General features: G+C 42.7%; 1 protein-coding gene across 6 annotated transcripts in view; it reads left to right on the plus strand.

Annotated features, from left to right (window-relative positions):
• Positions 1-25,281, plus strand: part of PDE1C (phosphodiesterase 1C) — a 540,295-nt gene that overhangs the window by 202,574 nt on the left and 312,440 nt on the right. Inside the window, exons 1-2 of one of the 6 annotated variants that reach the window (XM_059885887.1) lie at positions 81-2,875; positions 3,479-3,581. The exons of 4 other annotated variants lie outside the window; for them this stretch is intronic. In XM_059885887.1, coding sequence (XP_059741870.1) covers positions 3,481-3,581 — 101 coding nt within the window. In that variant the 5' untranslated portion in view covers positions 81-2,875; positions 3,479-3,480. Of the gene's footprint in view, positions 1-80; positions 2,876-3,478; positions 3,582-25,281 lie in introns of those variants that run through there. One more of the 6 variants, XM_015469514.3, reaches the window with a different exon arrangement.

Consider the following 25,281-nt stretch of genomic DNA (forward strand, 5'->3'; position numbering starts at 1 on the left):
TAAAATAAAGTTATGTCCTTATTTTATTTTTTTTTAAATTTTATTTTATTTTTAAACTTTACATAATTGTATTAGTTTTGCCAAATATCAAAATGAATCCGCCACAGGTATATATGTGTTCCCCATCCTGAACCCTCCTCCCTCCTCCCTCCCCATACCATCCCTCTGGGTCGTTATGTCCTTATTAACTTTCTCATACATGTTTACTTTTTTAAAACTTTTCTAAAATGAAACAAAATCATGCTCCACAAACTTATAAAGACTATTTTTGGTCCTCCTTCTCTGATTAGCTTACTTAAAAGTGAAAGGTTATTTCTTTCCTTTTTCTTCCAAAATTTGCTTTTCTCTGACTTGATTAACATCCCAGTAACAAAGAAAAAGTCATAAATATGGTGGATGGCAGGAAACTGAGTATCATCCTTTTAAATTCCCTTCTATCCTTTCTTTCTAGGCCAGTCCTTGGAGAAACCATGATGTAGTTAAAGTATGTATTCAGCAATATGCATCTTTCTTTTCAGCATTTCTTCTCCCCAGTTCTCTCCAGATGACCTCATAGAATCATAAAGGTGAAACAGACATAAAAAACTTTTTGCATAAATTCTTTAAAGATGTGGAAAATGGGATCCTGTGAAGGGGACAGTTTTGTATTGGATAAGGTAATGAGTCATAACTCAAACTCTGGCCTTTTCCAGTTCAGTTCTCTTCCTGGTAGGTTTAGACAACCTCCTTGTGCTTCAGTTTTCTACTATAAATTGGAGATAATAATAGCATTTTCTTTATAATATTGTTGTTGGTATTATGTGAGTGTAGAGCCCTTAGAACAGGGTTGGGACCATAGAAAGTTTCAATATATGCTCACTAATATACGGACGGAAGAGCCTGGTAGGCTGCAGTGCATGGGGTCGTGAAGAGTAGGACACGACTGAGCAGACTTCACTTTTCCTTTTCATTTTCATGCATTGGAGAAGGAAATGGCAACCCACTCCGGTGTTCTTGCCTGGAGAATCCCAGGGACTGGGGAGCCTGGTGGGCTGCTGTCTATGGGATTGCACAGAGTCGGACACGACTGAGGCAACTTAACAACAACAACAATTATCATTACTATGCTTCCATATTATGATAGCAGGTTGCCCAAGGTATACAGTCTGATGGGAACTCCATTTGGGTATCATACACTGTTTTGTATCCCCCAGACAAGTCATTAAAATAACCTCTTAATGTCCAATTCCACCAGGTCATTGTTCTGAGCTTGGTGACATTGGGTGAGTAAATTGGTTTCATTTAGGTAAATGAATTTTATGTTAATATGTTGACTGCTTAATGCCACCTTTGCCTTTAACTCAGTGGAACTGTAAGTGCTTCCAGAAACTCCTTAAGGACCAAGTTTAATGAAGTGACTTAAGATTGTTGTAGGTGAGTGTGTGAGTCCTTTTCAGTCAAAAAGTTCTGTCATCTCACCTTGAAGCAGATACCTTTTCCACTGGAATGAATGGGGCCAGCCATGCCATCCTCATCACTCTTAACTCTAATTTCTGGAAAATAAATGCCCACTTCCCAATGGATGAGCATTTAGGATTTAAACACTCTTACATTTTTCTTTATCAAGGCCACTTGAATGGAATTTTACTTGAGCAATGGAGAAAAGCTAGTTCTCACCTTTACATTTATCTTAATTTTGAGAAGCAGGCAAATATCTGATGGACAGAAAAAGAATACTGGGAGTGTAACTAGAAGAATCATTAACTGCCAGTGGAGGAAAATACCATTATGGGGGCAAGCTGTGTCTTGAATCTCAGGAGCCCTGAGTCCCAGGTTTGACATGGCCCCTGGGAAGTGATGGTGGCTGCATTTAGAAGGGAGTTTGACCACCAGTCTGTGACGTCAGGGCTGAGATCAAATTGTCAGAGTCTTTCTTTTTCTCTTTGGTCTCTTTTTGAATCCCACCTCCCGCCTCCCCTTGTGGCTCAGCTGGTAAAGAATCCGTCTGCAATGCAGGACACCTGGGTTCGATCATTGGGTTGGGACGATCCCCTGGAGAAGGGAAAGGATACCCTCTCCAGTATTCTGGCCTGGAGAATTCCATGGACTGTAGAGTCCGTAGGGTCGAAAAGAGTCGAAAAGACACGACTGAGCGACTTTCCCTTCTTTCCCTCCTCCCCTTACTGCATACCTGATCCCATTCTGTTTGAGCAATTCACTTTGTTGACATTGTGAATGACCTCGGGGGACTCAGATACTGAGTTGTAGCCTCCTGAGCTGAAACTCCTCTCCACTGTCAGCATCTGCCCAGCACAGCCCTGCAGGGACCCTTTGAGAGTCTGTCAGTGGAAACTACTACCGCCTTACTTTTGTTTATATTTTCCTTTTTTCACACCATTTTTTGGCGGCGGGGAGGAAGAATATATCGAGACTTTCTAAGTGTGATGTGTGGTTACTTTAGTCCCTGTCAACTGCTTTAATATTTCAAAATGGAACCGGCTCTCTGGCAGGCGTGGAAGTGAGCGCTGTGAATGAAAGCTCCAAGCACGAACTCCGCGGAACCTCACCTTGGCTGTTTGCCCCACCAGCCGCCGGGGAGGACACAGACCTCGGTTTCCTGGGATTTCCGAGTGTGGAGCCGTGCTATTCATTTTGTGCGGGCTCCGGGAGCCATCGGCACGCGGGGCTGGGGGCCCTGCGCCGCGGCGGGCAGCCCTGGCGCGCGCGGGTCTCCGGGTGCGGGGCTGGAGCCCCGCGAGCTTGTGCCCCGCAGACGGCAGTGCTCCGCGCGCCCCTCCCTTCGCGCCCGCGGGTGCCAGACCTGACGCCGGTCCCTGCGCGCTCGCAGACGACTCTTCGCAGTTGTCAGTTTTCTCGCTTGTCAGCAGAGCTGCTGGTAAGTGACAGAAAACAGAGAAGGGGCACGAAGGCAGCGGGGCAGGGAGAGAGGGACCGGGAGGGGGAGCCTCGGGGCGCCCCAGGGCAGGGGGCGCTGGCGCAGCCAGGGTGTGCGGCCTCAGGCTCAGACAGACCGGCCCCGCGCTGGCTCCTTCTGGGCTCATCCCTCTCCCCGCTTTCCCCTTCTCACTTTCTCCCTCCTCGCCGCCTCTCTTCCCTTCTGGGTCCTCCCTTTCCCCTCCAATCCAGCTGCCACACGGTTCGCTCCCGCGGCTTTGTGTTTGAGGACAAAAAAAAAAAAAAAAAAGAATACGAGTTGGTCCGAGGTGCTTTCCCCTAGAGCAAAAGCACAATTCCTACCCTTGGCACTAGCCCGGGAGCGGGTTCCCGCAGCTGCCTCCGGGGGGCATCTGGGCCCAGGGTCGCCGGCTCTCCGGGCCCGCTTTAAGCCGGGATTTCGGGGGCGCAGAAAGGGGAGCGCACGCAGAAAGTGCGGCAGACGCGCGGCGCCGGGCTGGAGCTAGAGGGCTGGACTGGGCGAGGAGGCGGGAGGGACAGCCCAAACTCACTCGGGCCTCACTCCCAGTGTGATAACCTGCAGCTATGGAGTCGCCCACCAAGGAGATTGAAGAATTTGAGAGCAACTCTCTGAAATACCTGCAACCCGAACAGATCGAGAAAATCTGGCTTCGGCTCCGAGGGCTGTAAGTAAACCTGTTTACTTCTCTTGCCCCATTTCCCTCTCTCATCTGTATTTTAACTACACAGCCCCGGTCACGACTGCTCACCCTCACTCCTACATGGCCCTTTAAATACAGCGGGAGAAGTTCCACAACCGCTTCCTAGTTAATTACAGTCACTGCTGCCTTTCTTTCAACAATGAGACGTGTCTTTCTGAGTGCTGTAGAATGCCTTGCTGTTTCCAAGTCATGCTTTCTTTAGGGAAGGGGAGATGTCCTTAGATTTCACTTACAGTATAGCTCAATATTCATGGAAGTATTTCTTTTTCTTTTAAAATTGATCAGGGGAGAAAAGTTTGGGGACTCAGATCACAGATTTTTAATCAAAGGAAGAGTTGTTCTCTGGAAAATGCTTGCAGACACCTTGGCAGGTGGTCCAAGAACTTACCAACAGTTCAAATTCAATATGCTTTCTGGCTGTTAAATCTTCCTCTTCCTCTCCCTAGCCTACTGCAACTTCAGATATTTTCTTAGGATTCTTTCTAGCAGGAAAAGAGTTACTGGAAGGAAGGGCTGTTTTTGGAGACAGTAGGGTTCAGAAACAATATTGGAGTTTCCTAGCAAGATCTGAACACTGAAATAGGTCATTTGTTTTCAATATGGTGGCCAGAGTTCTAGCTGGACTGAGGGACAGTTATCTCTGAATTTCATTCACTTCATTGGGTTCTGCCTGTTCTTGGGTACTGAGGAGAAGTGATCTGAAAGTACATGTTTTTTTTTTTTTTCTGTGAAAAGATTTCTTAAACAATGAACTGCTGGTTATCCCAGTCAGGAAGCTATAGTGACAGCTGTACGGTTACAGCTTGCTTCTCAATTGACCTGGTAGGTTCCAAAGATACCTTCCATAACCACCAGATATTTGCCATCAAATATCTAGTGCAGATTAAAAAAAAAAAAGGTTTTCTCCAAGTATATTCTCCAGATACTCTGTTCCTACCAAGGGCAGTGATAGGAAAACCAGCTCGTTCGTAGTTGTTTTGCTGTAGGTATGTTTTTGAAAGCACACACGTATGCCTGTGCACGTACACACACACACATACCCCAAAACAAAACAGAAAGGCACTGATCTGAGTTATCTTCATCTTGGGGGAGACTGTATTCCAACCAGGATATTCAGAGTTTCTAAAGGAAAGCAGTAAGATAGGTGTTTCTTTAAGGCATCCCTATTTAAAGTGCACTTTGTAAGAGCCCTTCCATCAGTAATAGAGTGAGTTTCATTGCCATTGATCTAAATGGGAAACCATGCCACGTAGCATGAGTTTTGGATTGTTTGGCTGCTGCAAGCAGAGGCTGTAAACTTATGTGGAAATCTTGTCTTTTTGGCTGGCAGGCTCTTCCAACAGTTGAGATGCATGCAATGCAGCACCTCTTTCACAGAGGTGTTTACAAGTTCACGTCCTACGTAATGAACATCCCATCTCATCATACTGAGGGTCAGCACACAGAAAGTTTGTCGCATCCACAAAGTCTGGGTCCCTGGTATATCCAGTGTGAAGGTGTTGTCAAGCTGGTCTCCTTGCCATCCCAGTAGGAGGGACTCATGTGCACATACTCAGAAACTGCTTCTCTTAGGCTGCTTTACAGTTTCAACCAACTCAACAGAGCTACTCAGGTTGGAGTAGAGGGTTTGGGCAAATCAGCCAGGCTGAGATGGGAAATTTATATGAACAAGTCATTGGAGCTTGGAATGAACACACTGTCTCGTAACTTGCTCTGTTTCATCAGTTAGGCTTCTCTCCCCAGATTGTTGGGGTGTGATGTATCTGCATTTTTGTTTTCATGTCTCATGTTTACCCAGCACCCTGTACTTTTGAACATAAAAGGTGTGGGTTGATTCTTTTCCAAGCATGTGTTTTTGAGTCCCTCTCTTTTTACCCTTCCTGCTGAAACATCCTGCTCAGCAGCAGTCCCAGGAGATCTGTAACTTCACGTTCTAATTTGAAAAAGGACATGTTACTATTGTTATGAGATTATTTTTTTACTACTGTTATGGTTCTTACTACCACTTCAAAATAAAACAGTAGTGCTATAATAAGTTGCTAAAGATTCTGGAGACCAAAGCACATGATTTTTTACACAACTTGGAATAACACTTCTGCAGTTAACAAAATAGAAACATTAGAAGATGGGAAGATGTGTATCTATCTGTCTGCACAGTGCATTAACAATAAGAGAAAAGAAGCTGCTCTTCCACATTTTAGAAAGACTCAATAGCCATAGTTGGATATTTACACCAATTTATTATCATGATACCCTATAGTAGGGGCTTTATACATGACCAGAGATAGTCAGGAATTTGGTTCAGCTCATTTGAGAGCCATCTAAGTTCAGGACTTGATCATCTCCTGCCTGGACTGTTCACTGGCATCTGTCTCCTTCTTCTAAGTATCTTGCTTATTGAATCAATTTTTGAATTTTTCATCTCCTCAATTAAAATGCAAGTTCTTTAGGGTGGTGACCGTGCATGTCTTGCTCACTGCTGTAACCTCTAGTGCCTAAAACAAGGTTTGGTACATAGTAGGTACTTACTCAATATGTGATGAAAGAAGCATGAAGACTCAGAGGTAAACTTTTCAATATTGAAAATGAAGATTATAAGCTTATAGGTCACATGATACTATCAACACAATAGTTCATGAACTAGATGGGTGGTGGGTTTAATTAACATCATTGCCCAGGTTGGGCACAGGAATCTAAACTAAGGTGGAAAGTTGGGAAGGCCAAGGCTTACATTTAGCTAGGTTCTCTTGTTTCCTCCCCTTATCTCTCCTCTTTTCTGCACTGGTCTGGAGTGGTCTTTACCAGCAGCAAGAGGATTATTGCCAAGAATCTACAGTGCAGAGAATATAGGGGATGATCCTCTATATATTATAAGCCCCACACACCCCCCTTTCTGCACTCTACTTTTTTCTTTAGCATGTTTCACTATCTTGACACTATATGTTTATTTGTTATGTTTACTTCCTCCAACTAAAATATATGTTCCCTGAGGACATAGTTCTTTTTTTTTTTTTTTTGGTCTGTTTTGGTTACTGAAGTATCTCCAGTGCCTACAAATACTATGGGGTCTGTAGTAAATTACCAATACATATTTGAAAGCTAGGACTGTTTGACGTATTTCTCTAGGAAAGAATTAGGAAGAACTCTTAATCTAACCTTGTAACATCCTCCGCATACTAATAGTACATCAAATATTGGAAAAGTGAATTTTAAGCACTATCTGCCACCGCTGAGATGACAAAACCCTGCAAGCCCAGGTGTTTATTATGACAACTCCCTCTTCCCTTGAGGGCGGTGCTGCCCACCACTGTGTGGAGGCCATCTGTGGTTCCAGGAGGGGGCGATGTTCCTCAGCAGCCCCCATAGCCCTCTCCTACACATGCTCACATCTCTCCAAGCCAGAAGGGAACACACACTCTACACCTGAGCCTTCTTAATTACATCTGTCAGGGGGGTGCTGTCGTCTTGTGTTTCTGAGAAGAGCCTTTTTGTGTGAGTGTTTCTGTTTCCTGAGCTGTCCCCCAAGTGCTGTTGTCTTGCTCTTTCCTCTGTAGGAGTGTGGGTCGAATTGTTAAGGGCCCCACCCAATGGCTGTTTTGTTAGAGAATCTTCCAGTCAGGGAAAACATGATGAGTGCACTTGCTTCCTCTGGTGATGAGGGGGAGCCTCACGGTGCTCTGGGTTTGAGTCATAACTTGTACCTTGGGTCCCAACCAAGAGTTTGTCTTGTTATATGATGACAAAAGGGTGCTCTCTCTCTCTCTTTTTTTTAAATTGAGGGCAAGAGAACAGGTTTCACTTATTTTTTGGCATTTATTGTCACAATGGTAATTAAGCCATTGTGTATTTGTTTTGCCCAACTATGAGGTAGTCAATAAAATAAATGTTATGCTTACATAATACTCTGTGAAGATGATTGACGCTTTTTTCACATTATCTAAAATAGTATTATGAATATAAATGGAGGTATGATTTCTTATGTTTATTGTCTCTTTCTTCCAACTAAAATACAAGTTTCATGAAGGTATAGTATTTTGGGGGTCTGTTTTGGTTACTGAAGTTTCCCCAAATGTATGGTTATTAGGGTCACAGACTGGAATTATTGTTTCTGTCTATTCAGCATGCTTCCCCCACCACCACCCCGCCCCCCATTATGGCAGTAGACCCTGTCCCCTCACTCCTTTGCCTACTCCCTGCTCCCGGGTCCCCATGGGCTCAAGATGCCAGATTGGCCAATCATTGAATTTTTGCCTTTCTGCCAACAGTGGTCATTCTCAAGTGTGGCACAGAACCCAAGCAGTAGAGTCCTCCACTGAGATTCTCTATTGGCCAAGGGAGAGTGCTGCTTTGCCTTTTTCTGGGTTCTCCTGGTGGTTGCTGCTGGGTTCATTTCTTACTGCATGGAGAGGACGTTTCAATGATTGGAGACAGGCCAACACTTACAGAGAAGCAGAGGGGAGAAGAAGGAATGAAAATCCCTGGGTCTGCTCCCACATTTCCCCATTCCTACAGTTGTTTATCTGGTTCAGTCTGCTGTCCCAGCTACATGAATCCATCAGGCTCTGTTCCTGCTTAGACTCCTTTGAGTTTGGGGTCTCTGAAAGTCTTCACTAAAACCCCACTGAGGTACAGAGAACTTAAGTGACTTTTCCAAACTATACATCAAAAGTAGGCCAGGGGGTAGCGGGGGGATCCGTAGGCAAAGATGCCCAGATCTTTGGTTTCATATTTCTCATTTAATAAAGCCTTCTCATTCTGTATTTTCTTTCTACTCATCTGACATTTTTTAAAAATAGGGTCATCAATGGTCAGGCAGCTGTTCAGAAGTTTAGTCACTTAACATTTACTGAGAATCTATTATGTGCCAGTTACTTTGATAAACTCTGGATATGCCAAAGTAGATAAGCTATAAGGCTATAGCTAAAGAGATGAACACCTGGAAGTGTTGACTGTAGTTACAAAGGGATGTGCGGGGAGCCACTTCCTCCTGGGAGGGCCAGAGAAGGTGTGAGCAGTGAGCTGCCGACAATGTGAGCAGAGTCCTTGGAGTCACGAGGAGGAAACACGCACAGATTTCTTTCATTCATGTTAGCCTTTTGCAGTGACATAAGGAAAAAAGGGAGTCATCCAGTCAGTCCAGAATAAATCAGCTCAGAATTCTGAGCTGTTTTTATGGACCACTGGAGAAGCTGTGCCTACTTACTAGGAATACAGCCTGAGTTCAGTGCCTTTCCCTGTGCTCACCTTTTACTGTAATCCCAAGGGAGAGAGTGCGTTTGAGTCTAGTTGCAGTCATTCAACATGGAGCTATTGGACGGAAATCTCCCAGCTCACCTTGGAGGCAGTGGGCCCCCACATTGGTCCCTGGTCCATCAGCTGTCCAAGAAACAGGGTTACCCTCCCTGTGTAAGACCTTAGATATTTTTCTTTAAAAGGTAACTGTGAGGTATCCTCTGGCAGCTCATCAAGTACAATATTGAGGGATAGATAAAGCTAGTAAGTGGAGGTAACAGTGTGCCAAGGTACAGAGGGATGGGAGGAGGGAGGGATAAAATTGGAAAGGAAGGCAGGGGCCAGGCAGTGACACATGGAATTTTTAAAAAATTTATTTTTGGTTTATTCAAAACTATACATGCTCATGGTTTAAGGAGGCAGGTATTTGCATACATTGTGTGTGTGTGCTAAGCTGTTTCAGTCGTGTCGGATTCTTTGCGACCTTATAGACCGTAGCCCTCCAGGCTACTTTGTCTATGAGATTTTCCAGGCAAGAATATTGAATGGTTTGCCATTTGAGCACATTATACACACATACAAATGTTTTCCAGTCACTCTCCATTCATCTTTCAGAGAATCTTTTTTTGGGATGCATGTAATTTCAAGGACTTTACATTTTATTCCTTAAGTTCTAAGGCAGTGTTAAGAGACTTTAAGCTAGAGGGTAACAAAAGGAGATTTGAATTTTAAGATGGCTATTCTGGAAGAAGTCTGGAGAACAGATTGGAGAAGAGACTTGAGGCCTGGAGATGAGTTGGAGAAGATTCTTCAGTGATGGTAGTACCACCAAGGAGGAAAGAATAGGAGGCATCTTTGACACTAGAAAAGAGAAGAGAGAAAGAAAGAGAGAGAAGTTGTCTTCCAAGTTTGTTTTGCCTCATATGTCTTAGTGAGTTTGATGTCTTTGCCTTGTTAGAGACCACAGAGAGAAGCGTGGGCTTGGATGCACAGAATGATACATTTGGATTTAGATATGGTGAACTTGGACCATCTTTGGAAGGTCCAAGCAGCTGTTAGTAATAACAGCCTAGAAAACATGGAGAGACCTCTGGCCTGGAGCCTAAGGTCTGAGAGTTATAGTTGTGAGTTAAAGCCTTGCAAAGAGATGAACAGGGAAGAGGGGCTTCATCTGAATCTCACTAATAAAGCAAATCCAAAAGAATAATGTTAAAAATTGTTGTTTATTTCCCACAGATTACATATTTTAGGGTATTAATTGGGCCTTCCACTCTCCCATTTAATTGCAAATGTCAGAAAGTTCAGCATATTTTTATTGGATTGCTATTATATATTGGATATTAGGAGCTTCAGAAGAGATATGAAAATATTAGAAAAAAAGCCCTGCTTTTGGGAAACTTATAGTCTAGTTAAGGAGACAAGACAATTCTTTATAGGGGTGAAAAGTTAAAAAAAAAAAGACAAAGTATGGACAAAAAAAAATTAATTGCTGGATAAATGACATTGACACAATGTCCTAGGATTTAGAGAAGGAAGACATTTGTGTTTGAGGGACTGTTTTTGAATCTTTTTTCTCCTAATAAAGATGGATTATCTCCCTGAATTATGTTCTTAATGTATATGGAAGGGGAGAAAGAGGTGAATATCAAAAAGGGTTAAGTAGATTCTTAAATTTAGAATGAAAATTTCTATACTTGAATACTAATACAATATATTAGTACATCGTCACTTGCTTGTCATAATTTGGTTGTGCTAACTTACTAGCTAATTGGGCTTCCCTGGTGGCTCAGACTGTAAAGAATCCGCCTTCAGTGCAGGAGACCTAGGTTTGATCCCTGGGTAGGGAAGATCCCCTGGAGAAGGGCATGGCAATCCACGCCAGTATTCCTGCCTGGAGAATCCCCAAGGACAGAGGAGTCCGGTGGGCTACAGTCCATGGGGTTGCAAAGAGTCAGACACAACTGAGCAACTCAGCATAGCACTAGCTAATTACAACTCAGTATTTTGCAACCAAGTGTTTATTATTTTGATGGCTCTACAGCCTCTGTCTTTTGAGAAGTAGCCCTAAGCAGAGAGATTTCTTCATTTCTAGCTCCATTTTCTGTCTTCAGTTTTCTTTGGTTCATTTTCCTTGGTTCCTGTTTCCTCTTACGGAGGGAACGTGCTCACATGACCCACCTCATAGCTTTTGGAGGGACGACTAAGAAAAATAATGATTAAACGTAAGGCACATTTATATGGCTTTGCTTAAGATCCCTTGTATTGACTGATAGTGTCATGTCCATTACAACATGGGTTTGCAGCAAAGACAGAAACCTGGGGGCTAGGTGGGGTCGTTTCCGCTATTTTAAAGGCAGAAAGAGACCACGACTCAGGAAACCAAATGGAATGAGGCTCTTGTCTTGGACCTTGTGGGGACTGCTGGGCGTGAGCCAGGCAGTGAGGCTAGGAGCTTGGAGCCTGCCCCCTGCAGAAGGGTCTGGTGGAGCTTGGCTGGGTGGATGGAGCTCCCTACACCCTGCAGGAGGCCATCCTGTTGTATAGGCTTGTCCAATGGGTGCAGCCTTGTGCTGCTGCTCCCAAGGTGTCTTGTGGCACACACACTGGGCCTCTGACTCTTGGAGCACCCAAAGTTCTGCGATAGTGCTCACCCTTCACATCACCTCGGCCTCATTCATGGCCCTTTTCCTGACAGCTCTTTGCCTGCTAATTTGTTTCAGTCGTATCCGACTCTCTGTGACCCCAGGGTCTATAGCCTATCAGGCTCCTCTACCCATGAAAATTTCCAGGCAAGAATACTGGAATGGGTTGCCATTTCTTACTGCAGATCTTCCTGATCTAGGGATCAAACCTGTGTCTCTTATGTCTCCTGTGTTGGCAGGTGGGTTCTTTACCATTAGTGCCACCTGGGAAGCCATCCAGAAGTGGTCCCCCCACCATTCTTTTCCACTCCCTTCCAAAGGCCTATTGCAGGGACCCAGTATTCAATGTTCAATTAAAATATAGCTTTCCTTTCCCTTGAGGCCACTAGAAGCATGAAAATCAACTTGAGGATGTATTTTGGCTGAAAGTCACTATTGGACATTCAAAGAACATTAAATACTATTTATCCAGATTCCAAACACCCAAAATTCTTAAATAACCAAGGCTTTTCCTACACTTTAGAGACACTGAATAAATCTAGCAGTGGAATATTAGTCTACTAATATTAAAACTACTCCCCGATGTGTTTTAGTAGTTCAAATTCAGATTAATATCCCCCCCCCCCTTTTTTTTTCTCTACTTCTCTGAGTCTTGTCTGAGGATGGCTCTAAGAGGTCTTCAGTTCAGTTCAGTTCAGTTCAGTCGCTCAGTCGTGTCCGACTCTCTGCGAGCCCATGAATCACAGCACGCCAGGCCTCCCTGTCCATCACCAACTCCTGGAGTTCACTCAAACTCATGTCCATCGATTCGGTGATGCCATCCAGCCATCTCATCCTCTGTCGTCCCCTTCTCCTCCTGCCCCCAATCCCTCCCAGCATCAGAGTCTTTTCCAGTGAGTCAACTATCTGCATGAGGTAGCCAAAGTACTGGAGTTTCCGCTTTAGCATCTTTCCTTCCAAAGGACATCCAGGACTGATCTCCTTTAGAATGGACAGGTTGGATCTCCTTGCAGTCCAAGGGACTCTCAAGAGTCTTCTCCAACACCACAGTTCAAAAGCATCAATTCTTCGGTGCTCAGCCTTCTTCACATCCATACATGACTACTGGAAAAACCATAGCCTTAATTAGATGGACCTTTGTTGGCAAAGTAATGTCTCTGCTTTTTAATATGCTAAGAGGTCTTACAAGTCTTTAAATTACCCCCCCTCCAATATTTTATATTTACTATACTATTCTCTTGCCTGGAAAATCCCATGGATGGCGGAGCCTGGTAGGCTGCAGTCCATGGGGTCGCTAAGAGTTGGACACGACTGAGCGACTTCACTTTCACTTTTCACTTTCATGCATTGGAGAAGGAAATGGCAACCCATCCCAGTGTCCTTGCCTGGAGAATCCCAGGGATGGGGAAGCCTGGTGGACTGCCGTCTATGGGGTCGCATAGAGTCAGACACGACTGAAGCGACTTAGCAGAGCAGAGCAGCAGAGATTCTAGGTTGTTACTTGGAGCCTGGTCTGTTACTATGAGAAACTATAAACATTTTCATGAACAACATCCTTTGTAGCTGATTTGTGAAATATAAGGGTGAATTATTGTAAATCAGGGCTTCCCAGGGGGTGTAGTGGTAAAGAATCTGCCTGCCAATGCAGGAGACACAGGTTCGATTCCTGGGTCAGGAAGATACCCTGGAGTAGGAAATGGCGATCTACTCCAGTATTCTTGCCTGGAAAATTCCATGAACTGAGGAGCCTGGCGGGCTATATGCCATGGGGTTGCAAATTGTTAGACACGACTGAGCGACTGAGCACACACAGCACATTGTAAATCACGCCTCATAAATGTTTAGAACTGCCATTCTGCCTATGAAACCACTGACTGAAATTAGTCATGGTTAAAAAAATGGAAGAACTGTTCAAAGCAGTTGTTTCTGGGAGTCTGAATAGTTTCAATGAAGGTAACTGTGGCTGAGGAGAATTTAGTTTGAATGCTCAACCTATTCATTCGGTTGACTGCGGAGCTCTGAGTGGTCTCTAGAAGTGCATCTGGTAGGTGAGTGGGCTTTTTTCCCCTGTAATTTGAGCATTGACCTTACTTTTGCCATGTTTAAATTGCTGAAATTTGTAGAGTGTATGTCCAGACAGGAGCCTTCTCTAGATGATTCTATTGTGAGAGAAGATTTTGGAGGAAACAAGGACTTCTGCTTTCAAGGAGCTGTAGTATTGACTTAACATTCACCTGAAATTATAAATGACCAACAGCTGCTTTCTGCCAGGAGCAGGTTATGATAACAAGGTGGGAGGACGACGGAAGGAGTGCTACAGGAGTAGATAGGAAAGGCTTAAAAAACATTAGACTGGCCTCTGAAGTTAAATTTGGCAGAAGATACATTTTTGTTCTGGCTAAATCTACATGGGAAAAATAGAGTAGAAAATTCAAGCATCTCTCTGGATAATTCAATTAAAAACCCACCCCTCCTCCGGTTTCAGGGCTATATCTGCAGAGTGAGATTTTGTCTCAATCCTTTGGATTTATCTCCCTTCTGGCAGTGTCGTCACAGATACTAAGAAATATTTTTGTTTTCAGCTTTTCTCATTGATGTTTATCTAAGCAGGAGACAGGCTTCCAGGAAGGAGGTCACAAAAATCTCTCCCATTCCCACCCACACAGTTTTACTGTACTTAGAACACTGTAAGTGTAAGTAAATATGTGAATGGAGGGATAGATCACTTATGCAAAAAAGTACTGTTTGGACATCTGCAAGTGTGGCATTTACTTTCTGTTTTCTTTTTCTAACAGCCTTTCTATATTTTTTCACTGATGCCACTGATGGGCTCACTGCACAGCTGTAAGCAGTGGATGTTAAGCTAGAGGGGAAACAGTGCTTGATCTGCTCACAAATAATGCTTTTCAGAGGAAGGTTTCAGCTTTCTTTTGGGAGGGATCATATTTTGGGGCCTGTTAGACAGTAATCTGAGTGCTGAATTTTTAACCCAGGCCCAGGAGAGAAGCAGGCATGACCAGGAGATTTGGATATTTGTGTCTCAACAGCTGTCTGCAGGCAAATGATGGGGCTGGGGACGGGGAGCGATGAAGACACAGGCCTGTGAGAATGTGGGCGCCTTGGGGATTGTGTGGAGTGACTGTGAGTTGTTGCTGGTATAGATGGGACTTCCTGTGGGGTCTGTGTGTGTGTGTGTGTGTGCATGTGCACTCTCGCATGCACAACGCATGCATGCTCAGTGGCTTCAGCCGTGTCTGACTCTTTACGACCCCATGGACTGCAGCCCTCCAGGTTCCTCTGTCCATGGGATTTTCCTGGCAAGAATACTGGAGTGGGTTGCCATGCCCTCCTCCAGGGGATCTTCCCAGGGATCAAACCCATGTCTCCTGTTTCCTGTATTGCAGGTGAGTTCTTGACCACTGAGCCACTGGGGGTCGTGTAGTTTAAACTAAATCTTCTCTTTAGAGATTTCTCTTTTTGCCACAACCAAGCCAGAACTAGATAGAAACACATTTGCTCCCAGAAATGAGTTAAACATTGAGTATCTTATGCACAGATCTGTTTCAGATGAATATGCTCTCAGTTTTCTGATTCACCATCCTCAACCCCAAACCACTCTTTTGAAGGTTTCCTTCATTTGACTTTGATCTCATCACTAGTTTAAACATACTGGAATTCTATACTTTGGGAGTTGCTGTCCCCAAACATTATCTTAACTTTCTAAGAGCCCTAAATGAAAGAGTATGAATCTATAGGACAATTTTCCCCAATAGACAATCTGGCAGAAAAATTCTTTAGAAAATTGAAGCAGAAACAAATCTTTCCTAATTGTTGGGTTATTCCAGGTGAAAGTGAGTTTATGTCATTTCATTATTTTTTGTTCTGCCTTGGATCTTTGACAGAGCAGGAAAATAGAATCATTGCCCACATGGTTTTTCATCCTATAGCTTATCAGTTAAGAAATATTTGAGCGAGTAAGAGAAGAAAGACTCACTTTCTCTAATATCTTTTTCTCCTTCTCCCCTCAAATAGTCTGCTTGAATGTGCCAGGAGATTGAGATATATATATATATATATATATATGTACACACACATGTATATATATATATATTTTTTTTTTTTCCCCTCATTGGTATTTACTTGTTAAAAATATGGGAGGACTTCCCTGGTGGTCCAGTGGTTAGGATTCTGTGCTTCCACTGCAGGGGATGGGAGTTCAATCCCTGGTTGGGGAACTAAGGTCCCATGTGCTGAGTGGTATGGTCATAAATAAATAAAATTTTACAAAGTAATAAAGCAACAAGGAAGATCAAAATAAAATTACATTAAAAAATAAAAAATGGGAAAATCCGTTAAGCAATTAGAATATATAGCTTTGCAAATCTAGGTTTTAACATGGGTATCATGTAATATGAAATCACTGGTAGAAATGAGAAGAAATGTCAAGGGCCTTCCATTTTCAGCAACATCTAATGTAGTCTGTACAAATAGTTTAAGACAGATTCAGTGGAGTTTTCTGGGGATATCCAGTTCTGCTAAGTCTGTACCCCATATGCCACTAAAAAACAAAACCAGAGGATCAGATGATCACGCAGGTCCTTGCTTCTTTCACGGGTATTTGTGGCATTTTATCCCAGTCCACTTTCCCACGAATGAGCCACACGTGACCTGAACTTGTGAGAATGTGTATTTAATTCCCTGACTCTTGCTGTGTGCTTTTTATTTCTGAGTCTGTCCCCCAATCTCCTCTCCCTTGAGGGAACTGAGGCCTGAGAACCAAAATCTCCAAAGCTGTTTGTGTATCAGTAGCAGTAGTGATCTCAGTAAGGAAGGATGGAGATGGAATCTGATGGGATCTGGAGCAGTGTGAGTCATTATTGCCCAGAAACCCCAGAGAAGATTTCAGGCAGAACTGGAATTCTCACCATGCATGTGGAGTTGTTGCGTATTAAATTTCCCAGACCAGAAAACCTTCTTGTGTTCAACTGGGAGGTATCTTGCTGTCAACCTGGAGCCTAAGCACAAGTTTTGGTTTTCCTAAGCCAGATTGTTTGAATATTAAGCCTATTTATAAACCTCATTATTGCAGTAACCATATGGCTCTTACTCAGAGATACTCACTTTAAAAAAGTGAGACTGCCAGGCACTTCATGATTTAACCTCAATGCTTAATTGGCTCTCACTCACCCAGGCTATCAGGAAGGATTCCCAGGTCCTCTGTTTGACTTTGAAGTATGTGAAACTTACATGTGGTTGTGGGTGTGTCCAGTACTTTGGAAACTCCTAGCTACCAAAAAGCAAACAAAGCTCTTTAAAAGCATCCTCGCTCTCCCCACTCCTTGTTTCTTGTTATTTCCTTGCTGAGTCTACTGGGCTTTTGGCTCTACTTTACTGTGTTTACTGTGGCTGGAACCACTCCTTAAGTTGGCCTAGTTTCATCCCTTCTCTCTCTGACTGGGTCCAAGAGAGGTAAAATGAAGTTCAAGGTCTAGAAGTTAAGGGTCTAGATGACACAGTCATGGACAGCTTTAAGGAACCTTTTACAATATTCTAGAAGTTAAGGATCTAGATGACACAGTCATGGACAGCTTTAAGGAACCTTTTACAATATTCTAGAAGTTAAGGATCTAGATGACACAGTCATGGACAGCTTTAAGGAACCTTTTACAATATTCTAGAAGTTAAGGATCTAGATGACACAGTCATGGACAGCTTTAAGGAAACTTTTACAATATTCTAGAAGTTAAGGATCTAGATGACACAGTCATGGACAGCTTTAAGGAACCTTTTACAATATTCTAGAAGTTAAGGGTCTAGATGACACAGTCATGGACAGCTTTAAGGAACCTTTTACAATATTCTAGAAGTTAAGGATCTAGATGACACAGTCATGGACAGCTTTAAGGAACCTTTTACAATATTCTAGAAGTTAAGGATCTAGATGACACAGTCATGGACAGCTTTAAGGAACCTTTTACAATATTCTAGAAGTTAAGGATCTAGATGACACAGTCATGGACAGCTTTAAGGAACCTTTTACAATATTCTAGAAGTTAAGGATCTAGATGACACAGTCATGGACAGCTTTAAGGAACCTTTTACAATATTCTAGAAGTTAAGGATCTAGATGACACAGTCATGGACAGCTTTAAGGAACCTTTTACAATATTCTAGAAGTTAAGGATCTAGATGACACAGTCATGGACAGCTTTAAGGAACCTTTTACAATATTCTAGAAGTTAAGGATCTAGATGACACAGTCATGGACAGCTTTAAGGAACCTTTTACAATATTCTAGAAGTTAAGGATCTAGATGACACAGTCATGGACAGCTTTAAGGAACCTTTTACAATATTCTAGAAGTTAAGGATCTAGATGACACAGTCATGGACAGCTTTAAGGAACCTTTTACAATATTCTAGAAGTTAAGGGTCTAGATGACACAGTCATGGACAGCTTTAAGGAACCTTTTACAATATTCTAGAAGTTAAGGATCTAGATGACACAGTCATGGACAGCTTTAAGGAACCTTTTACAATATTCTAGAAGTTAAGGATCTAGATGACACAGTCATGGACAGCTTTAAGGAACCTTTTACAATATTCTAGAAGTTAAGGATCTAGATGACACAGTCATGGACAGCTTTAAGGAACCTTTTACAATATTCTAGAAGTTAAGGATCTAGATGACACAGTCATGGACAGCTTTAAGGAACCTTTTACAATATTCTAGAAGTTAAGGGTCTAGATGACACAGTCATGGACAGCTTTAAGGAACCTTTTACAATATTCTAGAAGTTAAGGATCTAGATGACACAGTCATGGACAGCTTTAAGGAACCTTTTACAATATTCTAGAAGTTAAGGGTCTAGATGACACAGTCATGGACAGCTTTAAGGAACCTTTTACAATATTCTAGAAGTTAAGGATCTAGATGACACAGTCATGGACAGCTTTAAGGAACCTTTTACAATATTCTAGAAGTTAAGGGTCTAGATGACACAGTCATGGACAGCTTTAAGGAACCTTTTACAATATTCTAGAAGTTAAGGATCTAGATGACACAGTCATGGACAGCTTTAAGGAACCTTTTACAATATTCTAGAAGTTAAGGGTCTAGATGACACAGTCATGGACAGCTTTAAGGAACCTTTTACAATATTCTAGAAGTTAAGGATCTAGATGACACAGTCATGGACAGCTTTAAGGAACCTTTTACAATATTCTAGAAGTTAAGGGTCTAGATGACACAGTCATGGACAGCTTTAAGGAACCTTTTACAATATTCTAGAAGTTAAGGATCTAGATGACACAGTCATGGACAGCTTTAAGGAACCTTTTACAATATTCTAGAAGTTAAGGATCTAGATGACACAGTCATGGACAGCTTTAAGGAACCTTTTACAATATTCTAGAAGTTAAGGATCTAGATGACACAGTCATGGACAGCTTTAAGGAACCTTTTACAATATTCTAGAAGTTAAGGATCTAGATGACACAGTCATGGACAGCTTTAAGGAACCTTTTACAATATTCTAGAAGTTAAGGATCTAGATGACACAGTCATGGACAGCTTTAAGGAACCTTTTACAATATTCTAGAAGTTAAGGGTCTAGATGACACAGTCATGGACAGCTTTAAGGAACCTTTTACAATATTCTAGAAGTTAAGGGTCTAGATGACACAGTCATGGACAGCTTTAAGGAACCTTTTTAAATATTCTAGAAGTTAAGGGTCTAGATGACACAGTCATGGACAGCTTTAAGGAACCTTTTACAATATTCTAGAAGTTAAGGATCTAGATGACACAGTCATGGACAGCTTTAAGGAACCTTTTACAATATTCTAGAAGTTAAGGGTCTAGATGACACAGTCATGGACAGCTTTAAGGAACCTTTTACAATATTCTAGAAGTTAAGGATCTAGATGACACAGTCATGGACAGCTTTAAGGAACCTTTTACAATATTCTAGAAGTTAAGGATCTAGATGACACAGTCATGGACAGCTTTAAGGAACCTTTTACAATATTCTAGAAGTTAAGGATCTAGATGACACAGTCATGGACAGCTTTAAGGAACCTTTTACAATATTCTAGAAGTTAAGGATCTAGATGACACAGTCATGGACAGCTTTAAGGAACCTTTTACAATATTCTAGAAGTTAAGGATCTAGATGACACAGTCATGGACAGCTTTAAGGAACCTTTTACAATATTCTAGAAGTTAAGGGTCTAGATGACACAGTCATGGACAGCTTTAAGGAACCTTTTACAATATTCTAGAAGTTAAGGGTCTAGATGACACAGTCATGGACAGCTTTAAGGAACCTTTTACAATATTCTAGAAGTTAAGGGTCTAGATGACACAGTCATGGACAGCTTTAAGGAACCTTTTACAATATTCTAGAAGTTAAGGGTCTAGATGACACAGTCATGGACAGCTTTAAGGAACCTTTTACAATATTCTAGAAGTTAAGGGTCTAGATGACACAGTCATGGACAGCTTTAAGGAACCTTTTACAATATTCTAGAAGTTAAGGGTCTAGATGACACAGTCATGGACAGCTTTAAGGAATCTTTTTAAATATTGGGGGTCAGTGCTCTTTGATTTTTGGTATTGCTCCTGCCTCGGTAGCCACTTGTCAGAATGTGCTCAGCTGGACGTAAGGGGACTGAAGGCTTCCAGGGGAGCTCATCACTTCCCCTGTTCTGTATACCTGCCTGTACACGTAACATGTATACACTATTTGATACTTCTCAGGCAATCCACAGTTCCATAGCAACATTCCAGACTTAAACAAATACTGATTTTTCAGTGAAGACCAGGAGTCTTTTAATTTGCCTAGCAGGTGAACGGATGTGGTCCACCATTGATTCTAGTTATAGCATGATATCTCTGTGCTTAGTTGTAACTTCTAGAGGATGCTTAGGGAGTCTGTGTAAGCAACTCACTGGGCTTTAGCCTTTCGGGAATTATCAATAAAAAGGGTTTTTTCTTAAAAGATCATTTTAGATATTTCTAAGGATTATCATAGTGTCTAGTTCCTAAATGCTTAGCTTTTCTTCCTTTTTTTTTTCCCTTTTCCCTTTCTTTCTGAGCAATGATCCAGCTTTGACATTAGAGGAAAGTGTGTGGATCTGCTAGGCTAACAGGGACCACTGCTGGATGGGTGTCAGGATGAACAGCCTGCAGGCTCCCGTAGGCATGGGCGAACACAGAGAGCTGGGCAAGGATTTAGTTCCTTCTCCACTTAGTAGGACTGAGATTAGCACTTGCTTTCTTTGTGGCCCAGCTGTTCTAAAATGTGGAGAATTGGGAGTGTTCAGTTTTTCTACTTTAGAAAACAATCTTAAACTTTATTTTATTTTAAATTTTCTAATCAATGAAAGACTATTCTTTTTCCAAACAAAATGTGGAAACCTATGAAATCATTATTAGTTTTGTGATACTATTCTTATAAATACAGCAGCTGACTTGCACTTGAACATTTACTGGATGCCTGGCACTGTGCTGAGTGTTTTACACCCACTACTACATTTATCTCTCGCATCAGCCTGTGAAGTACACATTACTGTTACCCAAATCTAACAGATAAGGAGACTGGTGGTTGTGAAAGTGATGTAAGTTGCCAAAGGTCACATAGCTTATTGGACACAGTAAGTCGGAGAAGGGATTTAGCTTAGGTAAGTGATCTCAAGCACTATGCCATAATGCCTCTCCTTAAACAAATAAATAAACAAACGACCAATGCCATGCGTGTGTGTATGTGAGTAAGGTAGAGTGCATTCCGGGGAACAGAGCTTGCAAAGTGGTCCAGACTTTCATGGATGCAGTTTCCTCAGTCTGGCCTCATGAAGACGTCCTGCCTTCTGCCTCGGTGTGGGGATGTGCTCTCTCCATCCCCTACTCTGCCCAGATTCCAGAGCACAGCAGCTTGGTCATTCTCTGTGGTCTGAATCAGCTTAGTCTAGCTACCTGAATCTTGGGACTTCTGATGTATTAATTTTCAAAAAATTATAAATTTAAGTTTGAGAAACCAAAACAAAACATTTAAAAACCTTTCCTTTGTCTTTCGGGGCAAATTCTGTTGAAGTTCTTAAAAACAAAAGGCCAAGAATAAACCAGTTTTTAATCCAGCTCATTTCCTGCATTTGGATGGAAGAGCCCAGTACATTTCTATTGTCGGCTTTGTTTGTCTAGTGTCTGAGTTTCCTCCAGGCATTTTTTGACTTCTTTGACTAATTTCCTCAGTTTTCTTGGAGGGCTTCAGAGTTTGCTTTCTATCTCAATCAGTTCAGGATTCTGTATCCTTAGTCAAGTTACTTAAACTCTCTGAGCCTCATTTCCATCAAGTATGTGTGTATGCTTAGTCACTCTGTCATGTCTGACTCTTTGTGACTCTTTGGACTGTAGCCCTCCAGGCTCCTCTGTCCCTGGGATTTCCCAGGCATGAATACTGGAGTCAGTTACCATTTCCTTCTCTAGGGGATCTTCCTGACCCAGGGATTGAACCTGCATCTCCTGCATCTCCTGCACTATAGGCAGATTCTTGACCTGCTGAACCATTGGGCATCCCTTCCATCAACTATAAAGTGACGTTAATCTCCTAAGGTCTGTTGGAGGTCAAAGTGAGTTAATTTAGGTAACAGACAAGGAACAGAGGAGGTGCTCAACAATTGTGAGCATCCCACCACTGTCCACCTCACAGGCCTTCTCTCATTGCATTTCTCCTGTGTGTAGAAAACCATGTCTGTGGTAGATGTCCTCACTGCTTATAGTGAATTATCACTGAACATAAGAAAAATGAGTAGAAAGAAAACATTTTGGTTAGTGTCTTGATAAATCCACTCATTCACACAGCATCAGTGTATTGAGCACTTGTCATTTGTTAAGCACCACGTTAGGCAAGAGGGAACCATTAGCAGATACTGGACAAGCCATCGATCTTGCCATCAGTGTAACAGATGAGCTCAGTCACCATGGAACACACAAAAGGGATGATCCAGTGTGGGAGGCCCTAGAAGGTTTTCAGGAGGAAGGTTTTCAGCTCTCAGCTGAAAGCATAGGACTCAGGCCTCACCATCTTGCTGAGTCAAGATGATCAGTGAGTAGGATCTTGAGTAGAGCAATTTCCATAGATCTGTATTTTCTTTTGTGTTTAAGCAGTGACCTTTTAGCTCCAGTGTAAGAGGACACTGTTTGGGTTGGGTCTCTTTTGATGAGGGAGCTGTCTGTCTAAATGGGACAAAATGGGAAGGGAGAACTTCAGAATGTGTGAGTTCAGGAATGCATTGATGATGGTGGGGAGTGCGTGTCAGGGAGGTGAGTTGGACTGAAAATCAGATTTTTGGTCTCTCTTTTTTGGGTCTACCAAAGGCACAACCCATATTTTGGTAGTTGTGGGTGACAGCTACAGATGATTTATTTATTTTGCCAGCAGACATTTGTTGCATGCCAACATGTGCTGGTTGATGTGCACACCCTTGGGATAGATACAGTGAGCCCTATGACAGGACCCCTAGGCTCAAGAAACTGAAAATGAGGGGCAAAGGGTCCTAAACCTTTTAGAATGGCCCTTACATGGCATGCACTGTGCCGGGTAATTCAATACACTATATTCTCTGAGCTCATTCTTCCCATTTTAGAGATGTGGAGGCTAAAGCTTGCTTTAGTGTTGAGCTTGTCTGAGTCTCAGTTAGCGAGGGAGAAGTTGGGTTTTGAACCAGGTTTATCACATTCCAGAGCCCTATCACCTTTCCACAGAGTGATGTAAGAGGTGAGCCGCCTTCTCTCTGGTGTCCTCTTTTTTCTTTATTACTTTTCTTGATTAGCTTTGTTTTGAGCACTTTTTAGATTTAGAACCTGCTATCTGCTTTCGAATCTGGCTGAGGTGAGCTGGTTTGAGGCCACCAGGCATACCCTCCTCACCTGCTTGCCCCACGTTCTTACATATTTCTCATTGTTGAACTCTGTCCACCCCAACCTTCCCCCACCGCCACCGCCACCCCTGCCCCAGTCCATCAAAACTACCTCTTTGCCGAAGCTTCCTGAGCCATGTCTCAGTCTTGGTTGTTATAACAGAGTAACACTTTTGGTAACATGTCTTAATTTCCTTTTTTAGAATTCACATTCTTTGAGAGAGTGGATCTTAGCAGGGTTATTATGAGGATTAGTGATACATGTCGGAGAAGGCAGTGGCACCCCACTCCAGTACTCTTGCCTGGAAAATCCCATGGATGGAGGAGCCTGGTAGGCTGCAGTCCATGGGGTCGCGAAGAGTTGGACACGACTGAGCGACTTCACTTTCACTTTTCACTTTCATGCATTGGAGAAGGAAATGGCAACCCACTCCAGTGTTCTTGCCTTCTGCCTGGCAGCAGCAGCAGCAGTGATATATGTTAAGTGTTTGTTACTAGTAGTTGCTGAAAATGGAAGCTTTTCTTATTTTTGTCCATTTTGATGCTCTCAGGGTTCTCAGTGGTGTTGGTATGTGGTCCTTTGCAGATGCTGGGAGAGTTCTGTGGAAGCCAACAGCAAAGGTTGTCTTCTTCTGGCCTCTGAAGATGCCCTTTGTTGATAGAACTAGTTGAGTTTCTGGGTGGGAACCAGGGGAATCCATCTGGTCTGAGTGTCCCCTTACCTTCGGTCCTTGCACACTTTCAGTGGGTTGTTTTCCAGTCTTGCCAAACACTTCATAGCTCGGTTTGTCAGACAGCAGTTCTAACGAGGTTCCAGGGCGCGGGTCACACCCATGGGTCACTGTGCTCTGTGCCTGTAGATGAAACCTCTGCCCTTGTTACTGCCTGGTGAGTGTGAGCTGTCACTGCTGGAGAGGGGTGTCTAGGATGGTCAGTGCACATTCATCACAGTTTTTGGAGGGAGTGCAAAACATTGTTTTAAGTGATGGGATACAGTGGCTGCTGCTGCTGCCGCTAAGTTGCCTCAGTCGTGTCCGACTCTGTGCAATCCCATAGACATCAGCCCACCAGGCTCCCCCATCCCTGGGATTCTCCAGGCAAGAACACTGGAGTGGGCTGCCATTTCCCTCTCCAATGCATGGAAGTGAAAAGTCAAAGTGAAGTTGCTCAGTTGTGTCCAACTCTTAGCGACCCCATGGACTGCAGCCTACCAGGCTCCTCCATCCATGGGATTTTCCAGGCAGGAGTACTGGAGTGGGGTGCCATTGCCTTCTCCAGGGATACAGTGGAGAGGCATATAAAAAATCTGCCTTTGGGGAGCTGAAATTCAGGTGGGTGATCTTTATTTCTCACTGTAAAGTCTTGAGAGAGGTTCTCTGATTATTCCCATTTTACAGATGAAGAAACTGAAGCTCAGAGGGGTCAAATATATGGTCCAACACTGTAGAGCTGAGTGGCACAGCCAAGATCGGAACACAGGTAGTTTACTCTAAACCCCAAGCCAAACTCATTAGGTCAACTGTTAGTTGATCTTCTTTCCTACCTATATGTTATAATTCAAACGTGGAAATATTTCTGTGTTCATCCTATAGATATGTATATCTGTATATGTGACTGTGTATGTAGGTGTGTGAATATTTTATACATTTTTTTCTAATTGCAACCTCATTTAATGCTCATTGAAAATAGAAATGCTCATTTAAATAGAAAATATAGAAAATTAATGCAAGTAAAAATAAAAGTAGTGATTCAATACCCTGGGCTCATGGTTATCACTCTGGTGTGTTTTCTTTGTACATATCAGGTCAAGATCACACTGTGGGTTTGGTGCCATACATGGCTTACTTCATTTAACATGTCACATCGTCATAT

The sequence above is a fragment of the Bos taurus genome, chromosome 4, assembly GCF_002263795.3.
Source record: "Bos taurus isolate L1 Dominette 01449 registration number 42190680 breed Hereford chromosome 4, ARS-UCD2.0, whole genome shotgun sequence".
NCBI lineage: Eukaryota > Metazoa > Chordata > Mammalia > Artiodactyla > Bovidae > Bos > Bos taurus.